This window comes from Epinephelus lanceolatus, chromosome 16 (genome assembly GCF_041903045.1).
Source record: "Epinephelus lanceolatus isolate andai-2023 chromosome 16, ASM4190304v1, whole genome shotgun sequence".
Classification (NCBI taxonomy): domain Eukaryota; kingdom Metazoa; phylum Chordata; class Actinopteri; order Perciformes; family Serranidae; genus Epinephelus; species Epinephelus lanceolatus.
The window spans coordinates 36,358,922-36,382,929 of NC_135749.1; the positions used below are offsets into that span (position 1 = coordinate 36,358,922).

Here is a 24,008-nt window from a genome sequence, read left to right on the forward strand (position 1 = left end):
GTTCTTGAGGCAGATTTGTTCCTCATGAGGAGAGGCACCTCTGTGCAAAGTTTCATGTCTCTACGACATACGGGGCATGAGATATGCCCATTCAAAGTTTGCAATTTCAATCGGTTGCTATAGCGCCCCCCTTTGGCCAACTGATGTAATATTGCTTCATTCGCATCCTCCCATGACCCTCTACCACTGTGCCAAATTTCACATGGATTGACCAAGTCAGTCAGGAGAAAAACGTGGAACAGACACACCCACAGACAGAGTTTTCGTCATTATAGAGTAAGATGTACAATAACAACTGACCAGTTAAACTCCACCTCAGTTAGAGTTGGCAACGTTTTTCTCCTGTTAGTTTCTCCTCTCTTCCCTCCCTGAAAATGAGTGAGTAGGTGGAGATACAGTGTACGGCTCGGTCCGGCGGGGGAGAGTTCAGTCTGTGCAGACATCTCTTGTTGGCCCTGCCTTCCCTACCTATGCTCCTTCTTACTTTTCTATCTACCTATGCTCTTTTGTACTTTTCTATCCATCTAGCCTTAACCCTTTGGCTCCCACTCAGAAAACCCCAGATGGCTCAATTACTCCCACTCATAGTCCCTCATATTTTTATTGTAAGTTTTCTATTCTATATTTATGTAATGAAGTATTGCAGTATTTTGCCTTATTTTCTTCCTCTTAATATGTTTATTGTTGCACCAAGAACCAAGGTGAGATCCTGCTTCTGAAAGCACAGTACTTTGCAAGATATCCAAAATCCCCTCTGTAAAAAACTCTGACTGTTGATATGTCAACGAAATGAAACAAAACTTTTAAATCCGGCTTTACCCAAAGTTCAGATTTCAGCTTTGGACATTTATGCAATTCAGCACATATTTCATTAGATAATTAAATGTATTAGGTCATGCCTAATTTGCATATAAAAAAACTTCAGAAAAGTTGTAATGCAAAAACTGTGTTAATGTAAGTTAATGTATCAACTCAGGAAGTTTCCTGGTGATATCACTTAATTCACCTATAGTGTCTCTCCTCTTTTGTAATATATTTGCAGCAAAACAAACCTGAATGTTACATCACTGCATGAAGACACAGACAGGTAGAGACATCAAAATAACAACAGAAACCAGCAGATAAGTGACAGGACAACAGGTGAAGAGACTGATAACACGTCTTGTTTTTGGGAATATCATCTCTGAGATAATCCTCATTAGTGCGACAGACAGAGTGAGACGAGGGAGAGAGCTGACTTTAAATCTTATTGTGTTCACCTCTCTGCTTATTTCGTATCTTAATTGAATCATCTGCTTCAAGATTATCAAATTTGAGATAAAATGTGGCTTCATTTATAAATAAAATAAAAACGAAAAACAACAGAGACAGTAGCACTCAAAAATAGGTGTCTGTATTGCTAAAGCTATGAGGACCTTGACTGGTTCGTGTTAATGTTTGACATCCACATAAGAAAGAGAGGAAGCAACAATGATAAGCACAGCAAAGCAGAAATGTTTGCAAATCATCAGTGACTAAATTAAATCATATTCATCTGAGGCGATGGTGCTCTACTGGACAACAGTGGATTGCTCTCTTGAAGTTATTACCCACAATAAAGGTGTCCAAGTGTGTACAGATGTGACTGAGGGCAGATAATGCAGAGGCTGTAGAGAAAGCTGATGCTGAAGGAGAAGCTCTCAATTCACCATCTACACTTGAAACCTCTTTTTAGGTCATAAACTGTTCAGTAGTGAGCTAAAGAAAGAGAGAGTTGATACAAGCAGCCAGAAGGAGTTTATTTAGCCGAGAGAAGCCTTGTGCCACTGTAACCTCAAAAGGGAGAAGTAAAGAAAGGAACAGAAAAATGAGCAAGAGGACACTTATATGTCCTGACAATATTTTTCTTAGGAGTTTTTAATATTATTTAATGTTGTTAAAAGTAAGGGAATAGCCTGGTTCAATGAAATTCGAATGAGATCTACTTAAAAAACACATTTTTTAAAGAACATTTTTAAAGAATTTATATAAAAACTATTTTAGGGTTGCAGCGATATTCCGGTTTCAAGGTATACAGTGATGTAAAAGCTGACAGTTACCATACCATGTACATTTATTTTGAAAGAGACTGTATGTAAACGGTGAAACTCCTGTGAAACCAGAAATGTATTTTGAAAGAATACAATACATCTAACAAGCGGAACTTAACACGGTGTCCTAAAACGTCAACAACTAACGCACTCAGGATACCTTGCATGTCATGGACGTGGAAAGCCCATGACCAAACGTCGATATGTGACGAGGTCGGAGTGAGAATGTGTTGCCCTAGTCTATTTGCACCCAGGTGAGAACAGTCAAATTGCAGCTATTTGGCTATTTACACCCATCCCTCTGAGGCGTTATTATGGCTCTCACTGCGTGCTGTGATTGATTAGTATTCGTCACGTCGACATGTCAGGGTCAGAAGCGCTTAGGATTAGGGCAAAGAGGTCATGGTTAGGTGTAGTACTCGCAAATTTTGGATACAATTTACTAGAAAAATATTGCTGCCAGACAGTCAGGTGACGTAGTACGATGAGCGACACGGTCCACAGACGGAGAAAGATGTGGTGAGTGAGTAGATTAAGCACAGACTTTCACACAGGTGATTGGGTTTAAAGTCACCTGTGAGTCAACATTGGCTTATTCTTTTTAGACTTAGTTGACATGTTTTCAGTTTTTAGGGTGTGTAAAGCTGCTGAAGACACATTGTGTACATAAACTTTAGTTGAATAGCTGAATAGATCCGTTCATGTTAATGTTATATTTCAACGTTGCTAGGACTCCGGTAATATACACTCTGGTGTGCCAATAGATAAGGAGCATTGTTAGCTACGAATTCCTGGGTGCAAACAGAATCTCCCACATTAAAATCCTGATATTCTCACCTAAGATTCCTGCAGGGAAACCTTTCCTGAACTTCCTCTTACTTCTAAGTATGAAAAACATGAACACACACACACCTCTTCGCTGTCTCCTCCATCTGTGGGCGTCCAGATGAGGCGGTACAGCACCACATCAGAGGCTGGGTGTTGCCATGACACTCTGAAGCTGTCAGTGGAGATGTCACTGCTCCTCAGGTCTGGCGGGTCAGGGACGGTCTCTACACACAAATAAACACTTAAAGTAACAATGTAACATAAACTGGACTGCTTATGTTTCCATTTAAAAAAATTCTGTGTATATTCTGATATTTCTGGGGTCTAAATTTGTATATGATTAGAATGCCTGTGTGGTAATAATACTGATATTTGTTCTTACTCGTGGTGAAGCTGTCAGTCACAGCCTCAGCTTGTCCCTCATCGTAAACGGCAAACACACCAACTGTGTACTCTGTCAGGGAAGTCAGGTTTCTTAGCAACCAGGATGTCACATGGCCAACATCCACCTGAAGAAACATGACCAAACATGTGACATATATTTTAGATTTTTCCTCAGCGGAGTGGTTTATTCTTTAAGTCAACATGTGCAGCCTGATGGTGTTTAAATGTTCAGGCACATCACAGTGCACAAAAACTCCACCCAGCCGTGTGGATTTTTACAGACATGCAATGATTCAGAATCTCCAGAGCTGCAGCCCTGTGGTTGCTGTTGGCTCAGTTGGCATTCTGAGACGAGGTTTGTAACCTCTGCTCTCAGTGGCTGAGGCCTGCAGGATCCCCTCACCTCATTGGTCTGGACTCCGTTGGTCTTGACGTACATGATGCGGTAGCCTTTGACCTTCCTGGAAGCAGAGTCCCATGTGAGCCGGGCAGAGCTGTGGTCCACATCTGAGAAACGCAGGTTCCTTGCTGGCGTCAGCGGTACTGAGTTGTGAGGAGATGAAGGACAGAAAGCTAACGTTAGAGGACATTGTAAACTTCCATATCGAATCTCTGCTGAATTGTTGTATCTGAACTTCAGTTTTGTTGCAAATCCTGCAAGGGGATAATGATAAACTGAACACAAGATTCTTGTTTACCAGCTGATCTGTGTTTGGTTTATACCAAGGAGCCAAAGAGGAACAATCAAAAGTCAGCGCTCACCTTCAATTGGCAATGTTAAAAACCACAGACCAAGCCACAAATGTTCGTGTAGTCATGGATCAGAGCTGAATTTTAACAGCCACATTAAGACAAGTACAAAGTCAGCTTGCCATCACCTTGGGAACATATCAAGGATAAAAGGACTTGTGTCTCAGCAGGATTCAGAAAAACGCATTTATGCATTTATCTTCAGTAGACTTGACTACTGTGATGGTGTCTTTACAGGTCTTCCTAAAACATCGACCACACAGCTGCAGCTGATTCAGAACGCTTCTGCTCCAGTCCTCATTAACACCAAGAAAGTGGATCACATCAGTTCTGAGGTCTTTACACTGGCTTCCTGTATGCCAGAGAATTTATTTCAAAACACTATTGTTGGTTTTTAAAGCACTGGATGGTTTAGGGTCTGAATACATTTCTGACCTTTTGCTACAGTGTGAACCATCAAGACCATTCAGGTCATCTGGAGCAGGTCTGCTTTGCGTCCCCAGAGTCAAAACTCAATACAAAGAAGCAGTGTTTAGTTTTTATACACCACCTATTTGGAACAAACTCCCTGAAAATTGCAGGTCTGCTGCAACTCTCAAGTTCACTTCTTACACTGTACTGTAACTGTGTTCTTGTATTTTAAACCTGTCTGAGTTGTGTTTTTAATTTCATTTTCTATTTTCTTGGCTCTTTAATGGCATTTTAATTGTATTTAAAAGTTCTTTCATAATTATTTTCTTTTGCATTTGGTCTCGATGCTTTTAATGTTTTATGTAAAGAACTTTGAATTGCCTTGTTGCAGAAATGTGCTCGGTAACCTTGCCTTATCTCTACAACCACAGGAACGACAGAGACAAAGCTTTTTCACAAATAACTGGAAATAAAATATGAGAACATTAACTTCTTCACTGCAACTCTCCTGTTTAAAAGCAAATAAGCAGAAAAAAATATTAGGTCTGATTTTAATTTGAAATAATGTTGTTGCATTAGTTTTTAAGTTTTAATCATAGATTTTTACATTATTTTTAACACTGGTGTTAATTCATTTATACCTACATTTATTGATTTTTTTTAGTATTTTATCATTTAAATCATTTTTAGTTTTAGTCTTGATTTATTTATTTTTGTTTTATGTTTTTTAATTTAAAGGAGCTATATGTAAGAAATCTAAAGCAAATAGTCGTAAAATCCTCCTACTATGTCACAGAGACTAAGGAATAATGTTCATATAACATACTGATCTCACCGATAACAATAGTACAGCCAGAATATTCGCATTTAAAAAACATTTTTACAGTCTGCAAATCATGTTTATGTTTTGAATTTGTGTTTTGGCCTGTTGCGCCACCCACCGCCGTCTACCAGTCACGCAGTCAGTAGAGTCTCAGCATCACTTACAGTTACAACTGAGCTACAGCAGCACGGCTAGCAGCTTTAGCAGTGTCCCAGTACATAGCATTAGCAGCCGGCTCCTCCTCAGCTGTATCCCGGCAGCAGCGTTAGCAGCAGAGAAGCCGGACTTGCTTGAACGGTCCTCTGGAAAACCAAAGATCAAGGATGCAGCGACGCCCGTGGGCAAACAAGTCAGTCTTTAGTGTGCCACTGTCCAGCATCCTTGAATCTGTAGGGGAGGGGGGGCGGACACGACTCACGGCAGTAGTAGTGCAGTAACCATTTTGGCCACATTCTTACATATGGCACCTTTAATGTTTAATTTTGCTATGTGAAGCACTTTGAGCAACAAATTTATAAATAAAGTTGATTTGGAGTTGTAGTTGTAATCATCAACACAAACTCAAATCACACAACAAACTCCATGGCCTCACATATCATTTTAATTACTAAATATAAGAGAATATAAGAGAAACTCTGACTGCCACAGAGCTGCTGTTATAAAGGGGTCAAAGGTTAGTTGAGTTTGGAGTATGTAAGACATTTTGCACTCACACGCACGTACGCACGCACAGACTCATGGGTGTTTGAACCAGGGTTATTGAATTCCACTATTCTAATTATAAAGTGGACAGACCCTCACTCCATCACTCACCCTCCTACTCCCTCTCTCTCCCCTGGAGGAAGTGCTTTTCTTGATTCAGCCAGGGAATCTGATTTACTCTCGGAAACTTCAGAATTACTGATCTGTTTTCTTAAAATCCTGATTGTGCCCACCATTGCTTCACCTCAATTATACGGGGGGTCAGGATAAAGACAAAGCAGCAGAGAAGTAGGGAGGAAGGCAGAGATTGCCTCTGCTTTTACTGTAGGTCAAGCCGAGGTCAGCACAGGAATGAGGAGGATGGGAAATTAAAAAGTTTAGGCATAGGTAAGTCTCCAAAGTTTCCAAAAGTATGTAAAAGCCCCCACTACATTAAAAGACCCATTCGATGGGTGGCTATTCTATCAGAATCACCCAAAATTAAAGATAATATTTATTTACCATGTTTCATTCTTTAATCAAGGTGTTGATGAATGCAGCATTACAGACCACCTCTCATTTATTCATGTAGTTCTGACAGTTGATACTTCTACTGCACATGCAGTGATGTTGACAGTTTTTTTAATGTACTGAGTCTCTGGGACCCACAGGTGGCGATCTGAGTAGGTCCCCAATGACATATGTATTTTTTTAATTGTGGTGTTTGATGTTATAAATATAGTTATATTCATGTATCTGAATATTAAACAAAATTGCAAATCTGAAAACTTTATTGACAAAACCACAGACAGTATATATATATCTTTATATCACATCTTGAGAGCTGAGTATAATAAGCTCTCAAGAGTTTTCCTGTTTTCCTTTCACTCATTGAGACTAAAAACAAAACAGCCTCTTGTGTGTGTGAGACAAACTGTGGACATACTGAAAATGGCAGCCGCCTGTTAAAATATCTTTTCAACACGGTGTGTCACCTGGACACTAAATCATCATCAGGTCTTCATCAACATGACACAAGAGAGTATCGATCAGAAGCACGATTACAGTGGCATGCAAAGTTGAAACATGCTTATCAGCATTTTAAGCAAGATTAAAGTATTATTTTTGTTTAATACAATTTTAGAATGAAAAAAGGAAAGGAGCACCATGCAAAGTTTGAGCACCCCAGGACATTTCAACCCTCGGACAATTTTTACCAGGGTCTCAGACTTTAATTAGCTTGTCAGGGCTCTGGCTTGTTCACAGTCATCGGTAGGAAAGGCCAGGTGATGCAAAATTCAAAGCTTTTTAAATACTCTGACTCCTGAAACCTTGGCCTAACAATAAGCAGCCATGGGCTCCTCTAAACAGCTGCCTAGCACTATGAAAACTAAAATAACTGATGCCCATAAAGCAGGAGAAGACTATAAGAAGATAGCAAAGTCACGCAATGCCACTGTTACTGTGATTTCAGTACAGATTTTTTGTTTAGAATGTAGCATTAGGGCACACTCACACGAGCATCATTGACACCGGCAAATACTGGCCTCCCGTTCACTTCCATTTAATGCAAGCGAAGGGGCAGATATGACATGAACTTTGACCAGCACAGTTGCAGCCTCAGCCAATAGCAATGGACGTGTCTGTGTGGGGGTGCACTGATTGCTGCCATGTTTAACCAGCCGATAGCTACCTTTTCCTGTCCATCACATCAAGCTCTGCCCACATTAAGTGCAAGTATCACCTCAGCACATGATACTCTCCCTGCATTCACTCATGTGTGACTCATGCATGGACGGTGAGTTTACTGTGTCTTTTCAGATTTAAATCCATCAGAGAAGCAGGACCTCTGCCTCGCAACATCATTGGCACATGGTGTACTTGCATGATCTTTTAACAGTGAATAACACAATGTAAAAACTGCGTGTCATGATCACAGCCAATATGAAGTCTGATTTTGCAAAAAGAGCTTTTATCTTTTATCTCCATCATGCTGCTTCTCTTCTTATCAAGGTCCTTTTCTTTGTAGCTGTGGTGGCCTCTTTTCACTGCCGCCATCATTAAAGCTCATTTTTTCTTAACAAAGACAGAAACAACAGTTAAATAACTGGATGAAATGAGGGACGAGAGGCAACTGAAGGCAGAGTGATGGGGTCTGAGTGATTATAAATAAACATGCTGAGTGAAAAGCACATTAAACTCATCTCCCGCAAGTCCAGATGCATCAGGAAACAAGAAACAGGGGAAAACTGTGACCACCGGCTGATGAGCAGAGCAGTGCAGAAAACCACAAATGTGGACTAAAATCAATTTAGTTTTCGATAAATGCCCTATGCTGATAAAATACAATCATGCACCCCATCATCCCTCTAGGCATAATCACTGCAAAAACACATCTGACTGTCAGAGGAGATTCATGTGATATGTTCTTGCACATAATGAATGAATGATTAAATATACATAAAGAGAAATGAACTTACAACATAATGGATGACTGAATGTATGCACAAATGATGTCTGGATGGGTGAATGGAGGCGTGCTTGCCCTGCTTGCATGGATGAAGGAAATGAAAAGTAATCTGAAAGAGACCTCAACTCTCCCCCCCCCAACAGCCGCCGGCGTCCTTATCCGACCTGGATTCAAACCCTTACACGCATCATAAAGACAAAAACATGCCCTGACTTTAAGCCACAGGCCACAGACCTTAAAGGAGGCTTCATAAAACATTAATTAGTGGGCATGCTGGGGATATGGAGGGGGCAGAGGGGGGAGACACACTCGCCAAGGCTTCAAAACTCTTAAAAATGAAAGTGAGGTGCAAAAAATAGCACAGCAAGAGGAAGCCACGCAGTGATTTTGGCAACGGTGGTTGCCAGTTTTGTCGGGGACAGAAAACGTGCCGAGACGCAACTCCAACATGCTGCAGCCATCCTGGAAAAGCCACGTAATTGCATGCAAATACTTTGCAAATGAAACGTATCTGCAGCAGCTGATTTGAGTGATTAGAAGCAGAGAGAGCGCTGATCAGAGAAATTAGCTGCTGTAGCGTTTGGAGTACAAAGCTGCCTCCTCTTGATCACTAAGTTCAGTGGCACTCCAGATCTTTAGAAACTGCCTACACTTCACTGTAAGGTTTCTAAAAGCAAGTGCTCTCCACATACATTTTCAGGAGATGTGTCAACATCAGACAGCTGTGAGTAAATCTCAGTGTCCTGTGGTGGTAAATGAAATGTGAGTGCATCTAGAGATGAGACTTCAGAGGGTCATAATATCTGTCAGGGATTTAATGAAATGGAATTTCATCAACAGTTAGCAAAGCTCATTCACAGTTTCTCAGTGATATTCATATTTACTGTGTGAGAATGAGTGTGACCTTGTATTTCTATCTTTGTGAGGACCAATTTGACTTGAGGACATGTTTTTGTAAAATGAGTACATTGTGGACAGTTCGGACTGTTTGAGGGGTAAAACTTAGTTTCAGAGCAGAGTTAGGTTTAGGTAAAGGTCGGCGTGAGACTTGTAGTTATGCTGATTAGGGTTTAGAGACTAGGGAATGTATTGTGCTGTACCGGCGAGTGTCCTTACAAGCATAGAAGTACAGGTGCACATGTGTATGTGTAGGTCTTTCTCAATGAGAACTGATTCTCCTAATCTGGCTCTCTCTTCTTTCTGTGTGACAGGGAAAGACCAGTATGCATTACCCAGTTGCTGACTTCCAGAGACTAATCAGCGGCAGTGATTTTTCCCTCACTGACATTTTATGTAAAGAACAGATGCTTGTGTTGAAAGAGCAAACCAAGAGATGATGTGTGTAATATAAAATATGATAGTTGCTCATTTCAATTTAACTTAAGGGGAGTCTTGGAAAGCACAATGTCATTTACTTTTCCTGATCTTCTTGATTGCTCTCTTCAAAGATGTAGCTGCATAATTAAACAAAACCTGAAAGGAAATGTCAAGAAACAAGACACATAATTTATATGGAAGCAAATTACAGAGCTCATTAAGAAATATTTGTGCCTCAACTTATTGAAATTGTTCGCTAAAATGACTTTCACATTTAAAGCCCAGGTTCTTCACTAAGCAAAAAAAGGATTCACTTAATCATTCACTTATTGCAATATTTTTTTAACATTTCAATTGCTTAATTTTGGTCCATGTAGAGGTGGCACTGGCCTTCAGTGAGCGGCTTTAGCAACTTGAATTCAGCCAGCACAAACCCCAGCACCGGGGATCTCATCCTCCACCACCCTGACTCTCTGCATGTTACAGACCTGGAGGATTATTAATGTGCACCTCCTCCTGTACTGCTTTAATATGCACATTCAGCACATCCAATGCATGTTTACTTCCTGGATTTTTTTCACATGGAAATTTTGACCAATCAAGAGAAGCTTTCTCGCACAAGGCATTTCATCCCGTCCACATTCAAATGCTTTCATGAGAACATGAACCAACTCTAGGCAATTATGTAACTTTGTGACAAACTTAGTCCCTGATTCAGACCAAAGCAAGTGGACTCGGGTCTGAAAGCACCATTATTTACCATTTCTGTATGCAGCATATGATGCTGCTGATATAAAAGTCACACCAACTGACATATGATGTGCACTGTTTTGGAAATATACCTCATTATATACAGTCTCTAGAAGTTTATGATTCAACTTATCTCCATGGACTGTATAAAAATAATGGACCTAGCCATCATCTTGGTTTTTTGAAGCCAGAAGTGACCATATTTGGACAAGAGTGTGGAGCTGTGGAGCAAGGGGTGCATCTGACTCATAGACGGTGGTGACCCTTTCAGAGGGCCTGTCACTCAATGCAGCCACATCCTTAATTATGTGCAAATTTCTGCTTTGATAACATAAGTTATATAGAATTGTCTTGAATGGGGAAAGAAGCTATAGAGACAAAAACTGTTTTTGTACCAGACTGTTAACATGTTTATTTCTGCTGTGAAATTGAGCATTTTAAACTGGGGATCTATGAGAATGACTCACTATTGCAGCCAGCCTCAAGTGGCCATTAAAGACAGTGCAGTTTTCGGCCCTTCCATGTTGGCTTCATTTCTCAGCCCCAGAGATTGCTGCTTGCTTGTTTCCCATGGTATAGTGTTGAAAAAATAGACAAAAATCACAATAAATTGTAATACTGATCACTGGTGGTCTTTATGGTGACATGATCTGTTATGTCTTAAACCAAATCTATGGGATGTTGATAAGACAAGATTGTGTTTAACCGATGTACATCCATGTATTTACTGTAGATCTAAGATAGGAGTCGACAGGACAAAGACAAATGGACAGACATCTCCAATGCGTGGAGTAAAAGCAGAGACGAGGACAGATCTCTGTTCTGAGCTGCTCACCACTTTGTTTATTATGATGTAGTACAAACTGTCACACATTGCTAAATTGAGGCAATTAATTAAAGGGAACATTTGAATGTGGATTTATTAATCTCAGGGGACCAGTCTATTATTTTCTGTCCATGGTTTTATCAGTTAATTGATTGATCAGCTCAGTGCTGCGTTTGTGTGTGTGTGTGTGTGTGTGTGAGACTCACATGTGGTCTGCTGGCTGGTCATGGGGTCGCTGGCCTCTTCTCCATACATGGCGTAAACCGTCACCGTGTACTCCGTGTCAGGAGTCAATCCCTCCAGCTCCACCTCGTTCACCGAGCCCTCCACCTTCACCTGCAGACACGCGCACAGAGCATGAAGGTATGTGCCTTTAGCAGAGAGAGGATGCAGTGTTTCCTTATCTCTCTTTTCACCATCTTATCTTGTCTCTCACGCATCTGTCCCTTTTATCTATCGTATCATCTACCGCTCAGCACATCTACTCTTCCATCATCCCTCCATCAATGCACAGTCCTGTCCAGACGAGCAGAGAATCGAACTGTGATTACATAAGATGAGTTCTGAATGGAGCTGTGCCCTTTTTTATTCTCCTACTGTCAGCAGGTGGGACCACTCAGGCTCCATGTGCCTCATGATCTAAGCTGTGACATATATGATCAAACTCCAGGTGTCTGAAGAACCTTAATGCACCATTTCAAAGCTGTAAAACTTTTCTTGTTTCTTTTCAATTTTCTTCATTTCTTTACTGTAAAACAAGTTGTCATTTTGAAAGATGCTTTATAAATCAGTTACATTTATTCTCATTATTATACTTAGCTTTATTACACAGCTTACGGTATTTTAATTATATATGCCTTTCTCTCTATCTGTAAGCTGATATTTGTCATGCAGAGGTGAAATGATTTCTAACAAACTGATCACAGTCTGATGCCAGATCAGAGGTTGATTCAGTTTCCAGCCGGATGATTAACTCCACTGTAATGCAGCTGCTAACACATGATGGCCATAAACCCAGAACTTGACCAGCATTCACCTTCTGACAAACACAAAACGGATGTTTAAAAAAAATCTGGCAGAACGGAGGCCCTGACAAATGTTTATCCATCTGTTCTTCTTCTCTGATCATTCCATGAATAATTTGGTTTCCTTTTGGAGCCTGAGAGAATAAGATGTACTGCCAAATTTTAGGAGTCATACTTCATAACTGATGCAGAATTTTAAACAGGGATCTGGGTACTGACTCAAAACATGCTGCCGACATGAAGATGTTCATGTTCCAGAGATACTCCATTGCTGTTTGAGCCTAAATTAAATGGTTGTTACATACATCGGCAGGTTCCCATTCCTGTAGAGTATATTTACATTTAATTTTGGCCTAGTTTCATTTTTTTTGTACTATTGATGTTCACACATACAAGGTAGTATAAGCATTAGGAGGCATGTTGGCTTGGCCCTGTTGCTGTCATGTCCTCTATCATATACATAACCAAATACTAGGGCTGCACTGATTTTGAAATTCTGGTCCCATATCGATACCAGTGTTAAAGATAACAATTTCACCAAGACCTGGTACCAACACCAATGTTATTTTGTTGCTGTTTTTCCCCCTTCTGTGCCAGGGACACAAAGAAATCTTTAGTGAAAAAAATAACTGAACTATGTGTAAGTTGTTCAGTCCTTCATTACACTACCTACGTTCATTCCTATGAAAGTTGCTTAATGGCACATGAAGCCAAAATCGCTTTTTTCCACAATATGAAATTTTCTGTATGATCAGCGCTGCTATAAAGCAGGCACACTAGAAACTTACAGCTGCCGAGCACAGCCAAACACGGCTGAGGACAGTCAACTTTGGCCAGCCAAGTGGCGTTTAGCGCTCTCCTAACTTGAATGGGGACAAAATAATTTAATCATTTGCTCTTTTAGACTTTTTAAATGTTATCGGACTGAATAGATTAAATCCTGATAGTGAAACCAGTCATTTTGTGGGGGTAGTGACACTCAAAAAAGTGTATCCACTGATTTATAGATGTCTCTTTTTCCAATGTAAGTGTATGGGAAAAAGTCTGGCATCACGAGACAGACCCCGGAAGTTGCAGTACCACTGTTTGACCACTACAAAAATTGGCTTCAAAGCCCGGTGCACTTCCTGGGGGCCTGGTTCCTGCCACTGGCTGCTAACAGCTAACTAGCTCTCCTCCTGTTAGTGTCAACATGGATTTGTTGTTAATTTGTCGCATTATCAGTGCAACAACAGGTTGCATCCACTGAGGTGTCAATAGTGAGTTAAGCATGTCCCTTCATTACCAACACATTTTCTACTGTCCCCAGGACAAGGGGACAACATGAGTTTCAAACCCTGCTTTTTAGCCTGTGCAAAATAGATGTGACACAACAGGAAAGCATTGGTCACTGTCAGCGATGAATGTCATCTTATTTGCAGAAGGGCCAACAGCAGGCAACGAGGCTAATATCTGCCCCTGCCAATATATCTGCTGATAACTGGTGCATCCCCAACAAACACACGACAAAAGTTAGATTGCTGTATTGGTGTGAAAACCTGCCAAACTGACCTCAAAGGTTTTCATTAGTCTGGGTCTCAGTGGAGAGCTTAAAGTCCAGGTGCAGCCCCTTCATGTCAAGCAAATCAGCCTGGTGGGCCCAGAGCAAGGCTGAATGTGCGATTGAGACTTGCTTGCTTTTCTACTTGCATTTCTGGCAACATGTTTCAGTGTGATCGGGGCCTTAATAAAAATCACTATCAAAATATCCATTGAGAAAAACATCAGAGGTTAAATTAGCTAATTAGATCTTTATTGATGATAATCCTAAGAGAAAAGTCAAAACTTTCTGAGTTGAGTTCAATACAATTGTTGTTTCTGAAATCAATTGTTAGCTTGAGGAGAAGCATTTCCTTCTCTGACAGAAAGTCACTCCCTCACACAAACTGAGTCCTTCTCACTTTTGTTTTTTTGTTGGCAGGAAAACAGTTTGAGGGACACGGGTCTTCGGAGCCCATTTAAACCAAATCTCCCTGTTGCTGTTCACATCTTTTACTGTGTGTCTCTCTCTTGGGTACAGACTGTATTGAAGTCCACTGTTGCTCCCCTGGAGCTCTGGTGGATGAAAGCACTTGTCTAAGTCAAACTGGATGGGCTTTGACTCTGGCTTTGGCCCATACGAGTCCCCACATGGCTCACGAGTGGAAGCCACACAAGCACGAGCTGGCCAAGCCCAGGCTCCAACAGCAAAGCCTCAGAACCTGGCTCATCCTTGCCACTGGAAAGCATCCATCCTGATTCTGAATTTCTTCCTAGATTGTTTTTATTGCGTTCTGCCTGCAGGGGAATGTGACGGCAGGCGTAATGAGGTCTGATGGGAAAGGGATATAGATGACTGGTGGTGGTGACTTCACACCTCTCCTCCACTTCCTCTTCTGTCTCATCTTGCTTCACTGCTGCATTTACCTGTCGGTGACCTGCATGTTTAAATCTTTTGTTTTCCAGTTTGGTTTTGGTGTTTTCTTAGCTGTTGTCTTGTCTCAGTATGTGGCTGTCCAGAAATGTGTTTCTCTTTTCTATCAATATTCAGTTTTCTTCCCTTTGATCTCTAACACCAGCTGAAAGCTTTTCATTAGGTTTTACCCTCTGACTGGTCCTTTAACAGTTTTTTTTTTTGGATTAAAGCAATGTAATTCTGAGGGCAGCAGATCTGTTTTCCCCCAGTTACAGAGGGTTGTGCACCATTAGCCCCCTTTACACTGCCTGTTCAAGGAGGGACTATCACGCCATTACTCTGCATTCTTTATGAAAGGTACAATCACAAAATGGGGGAATCCAGTTACTTTGCCATTAAGCCAGCAGAGGAGGTGGTAACAACACTAAATCAACGGGACCGGTATGACGCAATGACTACATGTTATGTGTGCAACCCACAGTGTGTGTGATTTATCCTGGCTTCATATGAGTAGAAAGAATCTCCATTTGTCGCTAGGCTAATATATACAATGTAAAATGCCATAGGTTTGTGCTAAAAATGTTAGCATGTTATATTTGTTTTGAAAATGTGTTCAGTATAAGACAGTTGTTTTGTCGATGAACCTTGTAAGTTTGTAACAATTCCTTTGTTAAATATTGCCATTGTCCCTGGCTTCATATGAGTAGAGGAAAAGTCCACTAGCTTCTAGGCTAATTCATACAATGTAAAATGCCATAGGCTTGTGCTAAAAACATTAGCATGTTGTATTTGTGGGGAAAATGTGTCAAACAAAAGACAAATGCTTCGTCTGTGAATGCTGCGAGTTATAGTGAAGCTGATTTGTGTAGTTGAGTTTTAGATTGTCTCTATTAACCCAGGTTTAATGTGTGTTTTAGGTGTGTTTTGAATCAACTAAATTTTACAGCACTTCACAGAAACCCCAGTGCTGACTAGTGTTTTGGAGGACAGGATCAGCCGCCATATAACAGGGATGGTAAATGATTGTTCTTGCCATGTTATGTCATTGTTTTTGTTTAGAAAGTGCTGCCGATGTTTATGTTATGTCACACTGGAGGCCAACGCTACAGTGGGTTACAGGTCACACCCGTCACGCCTTTTTAGCTTCTGCGATCTAAAATCACAAACGGAGACATCATAATGCCACGGTTGTTTGGTTCTGTAAAAATTTAAAGAAGGTGTAAAGGCAGGACTTTGAGGTGGCCCTGTAGCGTGATCTCTTTGTAAAAAAGGGCCACTGAGTCGCTGGGAGGCTGCTCAGGGTTTGCCATGCTGTTTACTATGCTGCCTTAAGAAGCTGTTGCTGTGGCTCGACTTGCAATATTCCTCTTTAATTATTTAATTTTCAAAAAATTGGTCAGGAACACCAGATTTTTCTCCTTGGCTAACTCACAATTTTTACATTCACAGATTGCCAACTGCATTTTGTCTTTTTCGTTTTTTTTCCTCTCTTTCATCCCATCCTCTCACCTCCGTCTTATCTCCTCACTGAGGATTTTAATGAGTATAAAGGCTGATGTGCTTGATACACAAAATGCATTGAAAAATAACAGAAATGCCACATCAAAGCACACTCTTACTTTGAAGTAACTCAATTACAATTACAAAGGCGTCTACACAGGTCAGTTTTATTAAGCTGAAGTCTGTGTCGATTCCAACAGTCACCATCTTTAAAGAGACAATTTCAAAGGAACTTCAGGAGGTAGACAGAGTTCCTATAACGCTTACCCATCAGGCCAAAGACAGAAAGAAGCCCAAAACTAACTGCAGACAAAAAAGGAGAAGAGTGGAGCCAGGAGTTTACAAATTCAAACACTACAATTACAAAAGACAGACACTCAGATGGCTATTACCACAGGAAGAGTCAGAACTGGCAAAATAATTTAACCAAAGCAAAAAATCCTGTCCTGTATGATTGTCACGCTGTGAGACATAACTCAATGTTCTTGTGTTGCCGATCCAACGTCCACATCAGCTCTGTTCTGTCAGCTTTTCTTTGACTCTACTAGTTCTTTGCACAATGTACAAAAACATCAATATTTGTTTCTGCTAATGTTAATTTTTCTTGTTCTTCTTTTACTCTGAGGAAGAACTATTTATCAAACAGTCAGACCGGAAACTAGCCCCCTTCATATCAAACAGGAAGCTGGAAGTTGTAAAACCATGGGGGCCTCCATGACATGTTCTACTATATATTATGTATTTATCTAACATTTTACAATGCAAGTGTTACTGTACCTAATTCAGACTTGGTAAACCATTGCATAGAAGAATGAAATCATGTCACAAAGGTCAGCTCCAGTAACACTGTCTTTCTAACATAGACTGTACAAGAGAAGTCGTCGTAGCCACCGTGATGTCACCCACTGGTTTGTAGATCTGAGTTTTGAAGCCTCTAGTTCAGCATTTGGCTGTCTCCATCTTGTTTTTTTTAGACCAAAAACTACCATATTTAAACAAGACAGTGGAGCTGTGGAGGAGGAAGGGGTGGATCTGACCCAAGAAGACTGCCATGGTAGCCACTTGTCAGTCACAAGGGAGCTATGCCCTAAATGACATTATGCCCTAATGTCTGTTTTACTTTAAATAGGACCATGATTTACAAAATGACCATCATGCTGTATTAGTGCCGTGCACAGACATTTTGCAGAGCAGGTGCTTGGTTTGTTTTGTTGTTGTTTTTTTTTTGTTCTTTTGCGCATGCGCAAAAGAACAAAAAAAAAAAAAACGCAAAGTGCACTCTGCTGGGAGGTTTTTATCTGCCGGCACCAGAGGGTTTCTTAAGGCCTAAGTACACATGGTACATTTGTGCACAATAATGAGCAGGAAAATGTTTGTCTAGCTTACATGTGAGGTGTCTGAATATCTAAACTATAAACACCTAACAGCTGCTACACATTCACTTTCTACATGTATCATTTACCCATAACAGGCAACAAAAAAGAAAACAAATAAGCTCCTGAATAAGCTTTAAATATTCATAAAGAATCCCAGAGAACAGACGTGTGGAGCACTGCGCTCCTCCTCTCCTCCTCTCCTCCTCTTTACGCACCACAGTCCCAAAATGCATGTCATTTTTGTTTAAGTTACTTATCAAAAATGCAAGTTGGGAGATGTCAACATTAGTTTAAATTGAGTTATGATTTTAAAAGATGTGAAAATGGGAAAGCAGTTTGGCATGTGTCTCCGCTCACACTGAGCAGAGTTGGAAGCAGGTGGTGTGGTTTAATGTCAGACTAGCCTACTTGTTGTTACGCTTAATCGTGGGGTTATAGCCTGAGTTAGGCTGGCTGTGATACATTTTAATAGTGGTTTAATTTCACAACAGTGACAACTAATGCTGTAGCTCAGGGCAAACACTATTGTTACTTGGCTGTGCATGAAGGCAGGTCAGGGAGACATGACGCTGCTCCAGGGTGCTCAATTTGAGTGTTGCTGCCATGCGGGAAGTTGAAGAGGGAGATAAAGGGCCATATATTATACCTGGCGCGAAGTGGTGCACAGCACAGTGCAAATGTTATTCCTAGTTTCAGACCGACGCAGTTGTCATTTTCACAACCAGCACCCATTCTGTGTAAATAGCAAATGATCATGAATTGGCTGAATTCATGTCACACACCTATGATTAATTAAGGGACAAAACCCCCAACTCTCCCCCACCCCGAAACACAAACACACACACAATCCTCACCTCCTTCTCGTCTGCAGGATCTCCCTCGGTCAGCGGGGCATACAGGATCATGTACCCAGAGGCACCAGCGGCGATCTTCCAGCGGACCCTCATGGTGCTGTGAGTGATATCAAACAGCTCCAGGTCGTTCACCATGGGCAGGGCCACTGCAGGACACACACAGAGAACACAAAGAGACTTCTTTCAAACATAAAGGCCCAGACACACTAAACTGATGTCAGAGAAGTCGCAGCAACAAGAGTGCCCCTGTATGTCGAGGACATACCCCTACACACCAGCAGACAGCAGTCGTCTGTAACTGTTATTCAAAATGGGAAAACAGAAGACAATCTTAACACTACTTAGCCAGTGAGCAGGTTGGTAACAGTGTTGAAAGAACGTTTCTGCTGAAGACCTCAATGGCTAAAGAAAAAAAATCTTATAACAAGTTTGTTTCGACCTCACTCACTCTTAACTTTAGCTCTGTGTTTGCTTCCCTCACTTGAGTTTTTCGTCTTGTTCACTGAGCTGAACTACCAATTAGAGTGATTTCATTCACTGACGGGCTCTGCTGTGCTGACGCCAATTCAACATCCTGAACTGGCGGCAGGGTGGCAGATGCTCACCGAAGGCCCAACTTTGACCAACGGCCAACCATCAGTTTGGCGTGTCGGAGCCTTAACACATCAGTTGTAAAACAATACATGTTGATATTAAAATAGAACTAATCAAATCATCCAAAATAACGTAAATTTTGTGTTGCGTTTTGAATTTGACGACAAATAAAGTCTCCAGCATTGACTTTTCTTTAGACTTCCATTTTCAGTTTAGTTCAAATAATATCTTAATGTCAGGAACAGTGTGGCCAGTGCTCAAGGTTTATTAAATCTAGTATATTACAGGTAGTCGCTGTCACCAGGTTACTCACAGCAAGAGAAAAAAAATCAGCAAAATCTGAAATTAAATATTATTTTCTTCTACATTTTACTTGCCAGTTTAACTGTTCGATTTGCTTTTAATACATTCACTAAACTTTAAACATGTAGGTTTAAGATGCTATTAATTTTGTCATTTGAAATATTAGATATTGGTCCAAATCATGCTCAAAAAACAAAACTGGTCAGCTCCTCACTTTTCACTTTCACATATTTTCCCCCCGTTTTACATCTTGTGTTTTCTATAAGGCACACACAGCCCCACACCTCAACACCTATTAGTCCTTAGTGTCACGTCTCATTTGTTGCCTGAGAAAGACAGTGCAGCTCAACCAGCAGTGGCAGCTAATGAAAGCAGCCAAACCCCATTAACTTTGGGACAAGGTCGACTTGCAACTTAGCATTCATCCTCTACCGACGGGGAGGAATTCCCCGTCATTCATCAGCAAGCGCAAGGCTGAGAGAGGCTGGAGAATCCTGCCAGGCTCTGGTTCAGTGTTTCAGACCTCATGATGGGGCCTCAGGCTACACAACCAGAATTAGAGCTCACCACAGGCGTCCTGTCAGAGGTGGAGGATCAGGGCTCAAATGCATAATGGTACACCTGTGCAGATTTTGTGGCCCAAATTCAGTGTTTTCTGTTGTAGCACGACACATATGTGCTGGTGGATAAGTGTTGCTATCAAAATGCTAAAGAACTGGCCATGTGTGTCTTCTGTTGAAGTAAGCATCCAGATTATGTGCTGTTCCTTTCAGTTCTTTCAATTAATTTAAAGCAATAAAAAGGGAAGGTTCATCTGAAAAAAAAAAAAGTTTAAATAAAAGATCTGCTGGGCTTACACTACCTATTTTCTTGCGTAATTGTTGTCACTCTGTGGATACTTGCTCATAAAGATACACAGTGTGATGTCATGTTCAGATATTTACTCCAGCTCCAATATAGTGAAATGTTTCAGCCATAGGGATGCATGATTTTGGATTTTTGGCCGATATTCAATATGCCGATATGTAACAACTCATTTAACTGATAACCGATACTGATAATGATATATCCACTTTTTTCCCCATATAATTTTAGTAATCAAGTCTCTTCTGTAGTGGAATAAACATCATATTACGTACGCATACCCTTATCGTGATGGCTCACCAGCAGACGGAGACATGAAATACAATACATTTCAGTGTAGGTTATATAAAAAAAGCACATTGGCCGATTGTGATAGTTAATTTTAAAGCCTAAATCTGCAGATACCGATGATGTGCCCATATTATCGTGCATCCCTCATGCATTCAGCAGCATACTGACAGCAAACATATTTTACACAAGACCAGAATGCAATGCAGAAAATTAGCAGACAGCTAAACTCCTGGAGATCCTGCTCTCTTTGGATTTCTGAAAGGTCCCAATAATGAAGAAAAGTCGGAAATTATTACGTTAGTAGATGGTTGAGGGAAAGTGGGCTCTTTAAATGGTAATGTAGTTCTGGATGAGGTCTTGGTAAAAGCTAATGAGAGTGAGGAAGTCAAACCTGCTCTTCCACAGTTCATTAGGATGATGCTTTTACCTTTTTGGAGGGTTGTGAGTCAAATTTGACAGGGATGAGACATTATAAGGGATGACATTTCCCAGCATGCTCAAGAAAAGTTTGTGTATCATCCATAGAGCGCTGCAGGGTTGACTTGTTTTTTTGTAGGTCAACCCAGACATTAGTTTCCTTGTCAAAAAGCCTATGGGCTTTTTCATAAAATTTTATATTATTGCAGAAAATCAGTTGTGTGGCCAACAAAAGTTTAAGATATGTAAACATTTCATATAGCAAGATAATCTTCACAAATTAACACAGATCTTATGATTTCTGAAGCAAAAGTGAAATCCCCATGTGTAAAAAGCTAATGTTAGGCTATAAACAAACTACACCACGGACCCATTTCTTCAACATCACCAACACTAAGCTTTTTACTTAACAATTGAAAAATACCATAAATTGATAAATCTACAAGTTTGAGAAAGAGGAGTTTGTAAACGCGCCAGTATAAAAACAACGAGGCTGAAAAGGCAGAATAGTGAGCAGATGAGTTTTCGTATTCGGCCTGATGACGTTCAGTGACATATAAAAGCTTCAAAATTATCGAGTGGGTTTTTTTACCAGAGGTGTAGACTCGTATCACAAATTTAATGACTTGATTTGACAAAAGCAGACTTGCAACTCGACTCTGACTTTAACACCAATGACTTGTGTCTTGAACTTGTCTTGAAGCATTCCCTGAATAAACTAACGTTAACACTATTTATTCCCAGCAAGTTAGCAACTGATTCCCCAGATCCACTTTGTTTTAACCAGTATGACAGCACCCAACTAAGTCAAAGGAGAGAACCATGAAGAAATGATTTTCCGTTACCAAGCACCAGCTTAAAAAATGATCCCAAAGATAATTTCAGTCACGTACAAAAACAATGCAGCAGTCAACAAAAAATACATTAAATTAAAAATAATTAATCATTTTTATAAATTCAATTTATATTATTCTGTTGTTAAAATGGCATTACATTTGGTGAAGAGCACATTGTGACTTGGGGCTTGGGACTTTTTTCAGGCATCAAACCAAAAACCCATTCAGTAAACCCATTGACTTGGACAGGAGGGAACCAGAAGTGCAAAAATACTTACTCATTTCCGGGTAATAGGACTCATTCCAGCAGCACTCTATAAGAGACTGCAGGAAAACTACACCTCACATATAGCTAACCCCACCCGAATTCCCACTAACAGTCCCTCCATGCCTTTATTGTATCCTTGGCGACATATTAACTTACATGTGGTAGCACTTCCTCTCAGAGCCTCGCTGGCAGAGCTGCGATAGACGGCGAAAACAGCCACCTGGTATTCGGTCAGAGAGTTTAGGTAGCTCAGCTCCACACTGTTCTCTGTCCCGTGGACCACCTTAAGGACAGATCACAACTGGAGTTACACCTGGACACAACAATACTGCTTCACACTCAAAAATAAACATCCTCCAGTCTTCATTTTTTGAATCATTGAACAGCATCATTCGAATGTGCAATGTTCATTACTGCAAGTCATTTGAGCTGTGTGCTCAGGGAGCTAAATCTCTGATAGCATTATTATTTAAAAAATACTTTAATAAGCTCTGACTTCGTGCTCTAAGTCACTTTGAAACAGACAGCAGCACTTTGTACGTCAAAAAGAATTGAAATATCCAAAAGGCCTCTGTTTATTAGGCAGGCTCATATTGCACGGTTGAAAATGCACCACATGTTGCTGTAGGCATTCAGCTCGTCTCCAAAGAGATTTAAATTGAGTGTAACTAGATCAGATTAGCTTTGATGAAACCTCAGTCTTCCTTGTGGGGAAACTGGGCCGTTCCAGCTGCAAGTTGTAATAAACATCAAAGGGAAACTGGATAAAAATAAGAGGGAACTGTATAAACATAAATATCAACTCTGGAAATTATAGCACTGCGTGTATGAGTAGTTATAAAGGTAGGGAGACTTCCAGCAAGTTTTAAAAAATCTACTGCATAGAACCACAAATGGCTTAAGATGCTGCAGTTATGTCATCTGGGGAAATACCTACAGAATACAATCAGTTGCCAGTTTATCAAGTACACTTGGATACAACTACTGCAGTCAAAGACAACACGAGTGTAATCAATCCTCCTTTATTAAGGTTATAATGGTCAGATTGTGTTCAAGATGTTTTAAAGGTGTTGATTTAACTTTGAGATTATTAGGTAGGATGTAGTTAGTGGTGCGTTTGAATTGTATTGCACCACACAGGGATGCATTTCTATTATTTAGCCTGCTCTTGGTTGAAAGAAATGGGGTGGAAAAAATAATAGAAACACCTGTCTACATCAAGTTTTATATTAACTCTCTCTCTTATTCTGTGGTAAAGCATCAGGGGTTTGTAGAATTATTTTAGAATAATTTATGGTTTCTTCTGTTTTTGCCACAATTAAAGTCTGATTTATGATAAGGCTCTGATGAGTGGTGTTCAACAGAAATGACATATTCTTGACATAAAAAAAGGTGTCTCTCAACATTTTCCTCTAATGCCGCATACCTGAAGAATTTTGTTATGTTATACACTTGGGGTGTAACGATCCATCAGTCTGGATCAATACATCGATTCCATGATCAACAGTCCCCTATCATCGACGCAAAGTGAAAACATCAATGCGTACTGTCATCTTTTTGTCAACAGCAGCAGGCAGATGGCAAGCAGCCAAGACAAAGACTATGAGGATAACATTATTTACTCCGGAATAAATCAGCAGTGGAAATATTTGGGATTTTGGAGAAAAACGGGGTCAACAGACAGAGCACATGCTGTACGTTAACAATGCCGTTACGAGATAAAACGCAACGTAACGTTACTCTCCTGGACGGCCATCTCACTCCACTAACTTCTCACTACAGCAGCATTAGCTGCTCTGTTTTAACAACGTTCGGCTGAAAGACCATGCATGCAGACTGAAATTCAACCGAGCTGTTCTGTCAGGAGATACAGAGACTTAAACCAACGGTGAGTAAGAGAAATAATAATGTTACATATAATTTGTTAAGCTATGAGA

The 24,008-nt window shown here is 40.5% G+C and overlaps 1 protein-coding gene across 6 annotated transcripts in view; it reads right to left on the minus strand.

Moving 5' to 3' along the window:
- col14a1b (collagen, type XIV, alpha 1b) overlaps nucleotides 1–24,008 on the minus strand; it is a 320,908-nt gene that overhangs the window by 190,918 nt on the left and 105,982 nt on the right. For all 6 annotated transcript variants that reach the window (XR_013493638.1, XM_033637164.2, XM_033637162.2 and 3 more), the window contains 6 exons: nucleotides 22,228–22,354; nucleotides 18,499–18,644; nucleotides 11,516–11,645; nucleotides 3,685–3,824; nucleotides 3,280–3,406; nucleotides 2,982–3,121 (listed from right to left, as the gene is read on the minus strand). Coding sequence is in view for 5 of the 6 variants with exons in the window: in XM_033637164.2 (XP_033493055.2) it covers nucleotides 2,982–3,121; nucleotides 3,280–3,406; nucleotides 3,685–3,824; nucleotides 11,516–11,645; nucleotides 18,499–18,644; nucleotides 22,228–22,354 (810 nt within the window). In the remaining variant the exon portion in view is untranslated. The remainder of the gene's footprint in view (nucleotides 1–2,981; nucleotides 3,122–3,279; nucleotides 3,407–3,684; nucleotides 3,825–11,515; nucleotides 11,646–18,498; nucleotides 18,645–22,227; nucleotides 22,355–24,008) is intronic.